Source organism: Physcomitrium patens, chromosome 3 (genome assembly GCF_059467195.1).
Source record: "Physcomitrium patens ecotype Gransden chromosome 3, ASM5946719v1, whole genome shotgun sequence".
NCBI classification, from domain to species: Eukaryota; Viridiplantae; Streptophyta; class Bryopsida; order Funariales; family Funariaceae; genus Physcomitrium; species Physcomitrium patens.
Window position 1 is genome coordinate 15,681,688 of NC_143412.1, and position 8,867 is coordinate 15,690,554.

Sequence of the window (8,867 nt, forward strand, 5' to 3'; positions counted from 1 at the left end):
CCAAATTGACAAAAACTTCTAAATCTTAGATATTTTTTATATTGAAGAATTATTTTTGTGAAAAGGCTTTTTATAATTTTAACTTTTAAGCATTGAACATCAGTTTATAAAGAAGTAAGATGGAATAATTCCAAATTTTATAATCTTGCCAACATTTTTAAAATCAATATATGATAGATTCACACTGATGAAGTTATTAATTATTACAATTAGTTTCTATGTTTGAATTGACTTTCTCTCTATATATGTTAATCATTGTTCTCTTTTGCTTAAGAGTCTTATAAAGAACAATATTTGAAATCTCATGTAATTCTACTTAATATTAAAGTTATGGTCCGATAAGATATTATATTTATATGCCATTATATTTGTAGAGAAAATATTATTTTGCAAAAAGTCATTTTTTAAGTTTGGCAAAATAAGTCACCATATCCTCACATAATGGCCTAGAATAGGAATTAGGATCAAAGATAAGTTTTGTTATTAGACCATGACACAAGTTAATACTAAGCAAAACTTTTCTTATTTGGCTTATTTTAGAAGCCAATTAAATTACTTTTACATAACTTGCTATAAGATATTAGATATCTTCTACATCTTAGAATTATGAAATTTTAGAATTTTTTATATTTTTTATATTTTTCATATAAAATAGAGAATTATAGAGTGTTTATCTATTTGGAAGATTTTAATTTTAATAAATTATAAAAAAATTAACCAAGTGTCTTCTTTAATTTTTTAATATGGGATGGAAAGTTTGATAACCACCATAGGTTGCTTGTCATTTTTCAATGATTGTAGACCAATCTAGTCTTATAATTTAAGTTCAACCTTGTTTTGTTGAAAGAGAACTTGCTATAATCAAAAAAAAATTAAGGATATTGAATTGACCAAATATATTCATTACCAATTGTAATGCAATATATTCGGCTTAAGTTCCTCAAAAGATTAAAGTTGTGAATGGTCTTTAAAATGGTATTTGGTTTTTTAAAAGCAATTAAAATGAAGAGAATTCCATATAGCTAGAAAAGAATATAATAAAGATAGTAAAATATTATTTATAATAGCAACTATTTTTGCCACATTGAATTTGGTAGAACATTAATACTTAAGCTTATTTATTATTATATCAATAAACAATTGCTTACAATCTAGAATAAAAATAGAAAGATAAATTAAAATATTTAATAGCTTAAAAATATTATTTAGTGTAGTCCATGTCCAATCAAAGTTATTTATCTATTTTGGTCTAAAAGAGTTTTTAATCACCAATAAGTTGCTGATTTTGACTAGTCTATTTTAAAGCCCAATATAAGTTCAATTATTTAATAATTCTTACAAAAATATTAATATTTTTTTCTTTAATTGTAATTGTAGAATTGTCAACATATTCGCTAATTATTTACTTCTTTTTCCTCTAAGGAATGTTAATATTTTATAGCTTATGCTTAGGACTTGCTTCTTAAATAATCAAATGAAACAAATCTTACTAAAATAAATAACTATGGCACTAATAAAAAAATCTTGTCTTACCACTTGTTTAAAAATATATAAAAAAAAAGGCATTGTAATAGAAGTTTGCCATATGGCACACGTGTGAAACATGTCTTGTAAATTTGACACAAGTCTTACGAGTAACATACATGTTTGAAGTCCAATAGAATGTTGTCATGTAACTCCTACTTAGATAATATATGTGGAGGCAAGAATAAACATTATTTCATTCTTGTCAATGTCTTTCTAATACTTTGTCTTCTTTCAAGAGTCTTTAGTCTTTTTGTATTTGGACATAGCCATTGTAGTTTTCATATAATATTATCTTCAATAAATATTGTAATCTTTCAAAGTGACAAGAGTGTACTGAGGGTTTATTTGTTTGTGATTCGTGTCCTTGATACTGACAATGTCATATGTTCTCCAACAGTGCATTGAGTTCACACCATTTTTTTTAGGTAAAACAAAATATGCAAATAAACATATTATCACAGCTGCATGATACAAAAAGCAAAGGTAACTAACTCCTCAGTACGTTTTAAATGACGATAATTTTCCCCATTTCTCTCGATGCTCGATTGTTGAAGCATGTTTACATCGCAGACTTTTCTTGTTGCAAACAGCAATGGCAAGCCTCAGTCGTATCTATTCAGTATTGTCTCGAAGGTTATTGCGATCCACATGAGATTGCCATCTCATATTATTTCGTCAGAATTAGTGCATTGATTCAACATTGTAGAGCTTCTCAACAGAAAACACTCATTCCGTATCGCAGAACCAAGTAACAGCAGATGGAAAAAACCATCCCCCCCTCCCCCCAGAAAACCACGGTCTCACAAAGTCATTGCCTGTCTGAATGTCGCACTAGAAACAGAAGAAGAAATTCAAGGTTGAGCACAATTCAAAGAGTTGAAAATGCTGTGCAATACGGCACCAGATACAAGAGAAATATGCAGATAAATTCTCAATAAATTTATATACCTAGGGTTACAGTCTAAAGAATCGCCTGGTGTGAGCAGGCGCTTCTGGAAATCATGAAGTGCCGTTAACAAAATTAAATCAAACAGCGTCTCTGTACCAATCTCTCTCCCGTTCCAACTCGGCTTTACAATCGGATGCCTACACTGAAGCAATATATGTACAAGGCTTCTTCTAATATACGGTGGTGGTCCTGTGGCGGTGCCCAACGCCAGTGAGGTTACGCTTGATGCGTCGGATGTAGAAGAGGGGGTTGATGTAGTTCAATCTCGCCCTCGTCTTCGCCTTCTGGTATCCAACAGGGTGGGTCACGCGGTTCTTCTTCCAGCGTAGCCTCGCCATGGGGTTGTATCTGAAACAGCACCGATTGCGAGAAAGGAACCCATCAGCACATCAGAACGAATCCACCGCAAACCTGACTCACTCTCTCCATCCCTCACATACATGTAAAGAAGTCCTCAACTGCTCACACATGAACATCACGTGAAGAAATGAAACCACGTAGGCGGCGTCAAAACAAGCGAAAATCAGGAGAAAACGTGAGATCCGAATCCGCACCTGTTCATTCTCCACCGCGCTGTTCCCGCTGGGTGCGTCGCATGCTGCACTTTCGCGTCGGCGTGCCTCAAAGCGTCCATCGCACGAATATCCGCGGCTCAAACCTCACCAACAACTCGCTTCCAACAACTACTACTGGATCGCGAATACCTACAAAATTCTGTCTGTAGCAAAACTCGGAAATCAGGGGAAATACAAAGTGCGTGTGTGAAAGATGGTTGCCAATCAATCGCTGCCTTGAATGGAAGAATCGCACCGTCGATGGATCTTATAGAGCAGCAGCATTCGTGGCCACTACTCCTCGCCAGGCCAGGCTTCGATTCCCTCTGCCTTTTGCGGCGCGGGAGTGGCTGTCGCTCGTGGGTGCGACACTTGTCGCGTATACGTGGCCAGTCTGACTAGGCGCTCGCTGTCACGTGACTCGCACTCGATGGTGACACTTGGAGGATATTAAATGTGACGTGGTCATCTTATGAGGAGTCACTCGTTGGGATATTTTGCCCTCTTCACTGCATGGTTTTGATCGAGTGGAATTGATTTGTTTTCTATTAATATGATGCCGAATTATAGTCTTTTCTCTAACTTCTGTTTCATGCTATTTTCTACAGTTTGGTTTTGGTATAATTGTTGGGGGTATTGACATAGTTTTATTGGATACTGGATTTGATCTTTTCCCCAAAGATATTGGAATTCGGTGTGTGGACTATTCTGTATTTGTAAGAAAATATGTTTTATGGATGTGTAAGAGTTTAAATATGTATGTATATATTTATACATATTTACTTATTTATCTATTTCAAACGGGAAGAATTTTTATCTTGATAAGTGATTGCAGGATTGTGATTCTGTACATTTTCATCAAAATTTGTGAATTTTATTGCATAATTGTATTTATCTGAAAGTACTTTTTAAATATTTGTCTTGAAGTCAAGTGAGTGGATGTGTGGAATGTGAATATTTGTCATTTAGTAAAGTATGTGAGGAAGATCACTGCGACAATCTATCAGTATATTGTTTTCAAAACTCTAAAATAATATATTAATTAAGATCACCTACCAAGAATTGTATATCTCTGGGAGCTGAAAAAATCAATTTCAGTGCTGTAAATTCTTTTATTTTTTATTTTGAAAAATAAAAAATTACAGAATATGCAACTATGAAGTGATGACCAAAAATTAGATTGAATGCTTGCTATACATATGGAAGTACAAATGGTTGTGTTAAAAAACAAGTGTAGGCAATGCACTCAAAGGATATTTTATCATTTTGTTGGTAAGTTAACTTACATGCTAATTAAATTTTTAATTACGTCATTCTTTTTTTCAAGTATGTAAATCAAAATTTTAAAAGATTGTATGTATTTTGTTATTTATAAATTTTACTTCTAGATTGTAAACTAAATCTCAAAGAGAATCTATCAATAAGCACGATCTTTTGGGTACTGGCTCCAAATTTAATACAACGTTTTTTTAATCTTTTAATGTTATCATAGACAGCAAAGACTCGTTTCACATATTCTTGTTCATTCTTATTTCAGTTTGCATTATAACAAAAAAAATGAGAAAAACAACACTTCAGGCAAATTTTGCACAACTTCATGGACGGTGTCCACTAAATATAATGGAAGACATTGGTAAGAGAATGTAAGACGAACGCCTAAAAAGCAGATGCCACATTCAACAGCAAAATATGACTCAATAGAGTGGAGCAGTATCAAGTAGATTCTCAGTAGAAGTAAATTTTCATATTCTCACCTTAAGTAGAATGGGGTGCAAACAAAATGTAACATTTTCGCACGTGGGTTTTCAGATATTAAAATCTGAGGAGCCAACCCCAGCATGGACTGACATCTTCACCCTGTTCTGCTATACAATCTCATCAAAACCTGTCTCTTGGGGTCGCAAGTTCACGTCGGTGACAACATTCGATAAGTGACGGCGAATCTTTCGAGATATGGCTACCGACATTTCACTACCAACAAGAGTGACACAGGCATGAGTTTGTTTTCATATTCGGCTCGACTAATGTCCTGACCTTGAAATTATCCACAAACCTCCGTTCTCCGAGAGGCACCTTAATGAATTCGGTGATGTAGTCGGCGAACTTCGCAGGCCGGTATCGAGGCGGGTCCGAGCTGCTACTAAATCACTGTGGTGAACGTCGGTTTCACTGAAATCATCACCAAGCATTACGAAATAATCAGGCCAGGCGGTTTTCAATTATGCCGTGTCTTCGGTGGGCTTTGCAAATGCGGAAGAATTTTTGACTCACTTGCATGTTGCGGGGCGCTTGATGTCAAGTGGCTACCGCTTCCGATGTACCTCTGTTGCACTCCAGAAGCCGAGCCGATCCACCCAATCTACTTTGGCTCTCTCTTTCACCGCAAACCGACGACCATATCCAATTCCTGAGCTTGTCTTCATGCTACACATTGCCTTCTCAATCATGGGCAAGGCGAAGAATTCCCGACACATTTGCATAGCGTCTTGCATGAGGGCTCCTGAGAGTCCATGGTTAATGACCTGCACAGTGACGAGAAGACTGCAAGCAAGTCGACAAAATGTCATGTTGCGAATACTTGGATCTTGAGCCTCTCCGAAATTCTTCACGAAAAGCATACCTGAAAGAAGCCCATTCCTCAGCATCACCCCCAATTTGCTGCACGACCGTTTTCGAACCCACCTCCCAGCAGAAGTCTGCCATGTCGATAAGTGGGACCTGGACGTCGATAGGAGAACTACTTGCCCGCGCAGAGGAAGGGCGACACTCAGGAGGCTGCATAAACTCTAGAGACACTTTCTCTAGTCCCTCTTTCACCATGCAATGCACCATGTGCGAGGGGCGCACTGCTACGGGAACCTCTTTCGTCTCTCGATAGACCCCCGACGAACAACGTGATTCTCCCAACTTGAAGTGCAAACCGATCGCGTTCTGCGGGCATTCATTACCCAATGACTCCTTGGACCAAACCAATCGGGTGGGGCTGCTTGGAAAGTGCCGGACACATGGAAGATGCAGTGGGCACATCCAGAGTAGCATGAAAGTGCATGGCATGGGGAAGGGAATGGAAGGGGAGAGCAAGAGAGAGATTGAGGGGGGATGGCAAAGAGCAGTTTCCCATTGCAACCGCGCCTCCGCCATGTTCCCATGCCCTCCTCCTTCTCCACTGCTCTGCCCTGCCCTGCCCTTCTCTCCCCATCTCTCCCCTTCTCCCCTCCATTCCACCTCTCCCTCGTCTTTGCATTGCATTGTCTTGTATTGTGCATGCCATTTGCGTTCTGCATGCCGTGGCTTCTCCCTTCGGGTTTCATGCTCGCGGGACATGGCACTGGCGAGTGTAGGTGTAGACCTCGCTGACTTGGCTGTCGGCGCTTCCAGGAGCCTTCTTCGTGGACCACGTTGACTTCTGACCCCCGAACTGATCCCTCCGCACGCATGCACCATTTCCTTTTTTGTTTCTTTTTTTCTTTTTTCTCTTCACTGTTTTATGCTTTTGATTTTTGGTTTTGATTTTTATTAATTTCTTGCGTCTTTGCTTGATTTTGTGTTTTTTCGTTTTATCAAAACCAATAATTGTAAACCTGCAAAAAAAAAGGTTCATGAGATTTTGTAGATGAGACTCAAACTTCTAATATTTTTAGGGAATTGTTAAATAGACCCAAGTTTTTACTAAATCGACCCACTCATCCTAACCATCACGAATAAATAAATTAATTAATAAAAATAAAAAATAAAGAAGGAAGGGAAGAAAGAAAGAAAGAAAGAAAGAAAGGCCTCTAGATTCATTTCTCGAATATTACATGTACAAAAAAAAAAAAAAAAAAAAAAAAAACCAATTCAACATGATTAGCATATTTTTCATAAAGAGTGGGACTACTTAATAAAAACATGGGCCTATTTAACATTTTTTGTATTTTTATGGTAATTTTATACATTTATATTTTTAATGTAACTTATCATTCTTTGATTGTTTATAATTTTTTGGATCATGTTGTAATCTTTAGTTTTATTTTTAATAAAAAGGATGAAAATACTTTTGTTGTAAACTAAGATTAAATCATATTGTAATAAATAAATCTAAAATTTAACTTTTATATTAGAATTAAGAAAAACTTAGAAGAGCATTGTAAAAGATATATTCTTTGGTAAATCTATATAATTTTTTATTAGCTAAGCAAAAGATTTGTGAGTAATTTTTATTTATTTATTGATTTTGACATTATACACCTATACCACCTATGTAGGATTAAATAAGGTGTAAAATAAAATAAAGATCTATTGCTTATGTATGAGACTAAGAGAAGATTTTGAAATAATTAAGTCTTTTGAAAAAAACTTATATAAGTGAAAAAAGAAAAAGATATATATATATATATATATATATATATATATATTTTAAAGTATAGAATGTGTTTGTAAAATAATGCTGACTTATTTTTTAGATACAATAGACTTAAAATATCTTTAGTAATACTATCCAAATAAAAGACTAATATTTACTATATGAAATTATACGTTTAAATATACAATACATTTATATGTAACAAAATTTTGGATCATATTGAAAAAACTATGAAAAAAAATCACAATTTTATAAAATAAAAAATAAAATTTTCATATTTTAATAAAATAAAGATTAAATTTTGATACTTATTTCTATAGAAAAATAAAATTGAATATAATTTTAGTTAGATATTATTATAAAATATACAAAAAATTTAAAATATAATTAATTAATTAAATCACATATTTAAATACAAAGATAGAAATTATTTTTCTAAAATTTAAAATATTTTTAATCATTTTTAAAATCATTTTAAAATTTTTATAAATATTTTTTAAAAATTATTTTTAAATTTTCATAAATATTTTTTTATAAATATTTTTAATAATTATTATGAAGAAATTTATCAAGAAAAAGAAGTCTGGAGTAAAATGATTTTCACTTCTAACATCCTTTATTTATAGAAAAGAGATTATATTTGATTTAAAAAAACTTCATCTATAATCATCTTTATCATGCTTTAATTTATCCAACCAAATCCTACTTTCTTTTTGGTTTAAGCACTACTTAAAATTCTAATTGCTACTTTAATAACTTGTCTTAAATCTTTATTTTCTTGTGATTATTAGCAATTTATCCAAATTAAACTCTAAGTGGTAGTAACTAAATAATTTTTGCTAATTCCAAATACTATTAGTTAACTATTTATTAAAAGGCTTTTAATTTTAATGCCTTAATCAACTTAATTTTTTTTATCTTTTACTAATGCCTTTATTGAGTACATCAATCATTATGTCTCTAAAAAAAAAAAAAAAAAAAAAAAAAAATCATACCTTTTCTATTATCTTTAATCTTCTTTTCAATGAAATGATGTTGAAAATAAATAAGATTAATTCGTGTTTGGATTCTTAGCAAATTTAAGACATAAGTAATTATCATACATAATTTGAATTGATTCTAATTGCATAAGATCAATTTTTTTTAAATGTCTTATCCAAATTGCTTCTATTATGCAATATTTTTCAGCCTTTATGGTTGATCTTGTAATGATTGGTTGTTTCTTGAAATTTTATGAGATAGTTCTTATTTAAATAAAAATACTCAAATCTTGGTGGATTCTCTAGTATTTATATTTTTGATTCAATCTTCACCATTAAAACCTTAAAAATTAATATTTTTTTCTACCAAATCATAATTGGAAGTCTTTTGTGTCTTTTCAGTATTTCATAATTTTTTTAATAATTATTCAATAAAAAGGTCCAATCTTAGATATGTATTAGCTTACAAAACTTATTCTAAAATGTAAGATCTACTCTTATTTCTACCATAATAT

At 33.0% G+C, this 8,867-nt stretch overlaps 1 protein-coding gene and 1 long non-coding RNA gene across 2 annotated transcripts; both read right to left on the bottom strand.

Annotated features, from left to right (window-relative positions):
• Positions 1-2,445: 2,445 nt before the first annotated feature.
• On the bottom strand, positions 2,446-3,261 carry LOC112279625 (uncharacterized). The gene is made up of 2 exons (XR_002969075.3): positions 3,031-3,261; positions 2,446-2,824 (listed from the first exon to the last, which is right to left on the bottom strand). It is a non-coding gene; the product is annotated as an uncharacterized LOC112279625 (long non-coding RNA).
• Positions 3,262-4,752: 1,491 nt separating this feature from the next.
• LOC112279771 (uncharacterized) lies at positions 4,753-6,474 on the bottom strand. Its single transcript, XM_024514437.3, has 3 exons — positions 5,651-6,474; positions 5,302-5,571; positions 4,753-5,199 (listed from the first exon to the last, which is right to left on the bottom strand). Exons 1-2 carry the CDS (start codon positions 6,472-6,474, stop codon positions 5,334-5,336), a joined length of 1,062 nt encoding a protein of 353 aa, XP_024370205.2. The 3' UTR covers positions 4,753-5,199; positions 5,302-5,333.
• Positions 6,475-8,867: the final 2,393 nt, after the last annotated feature.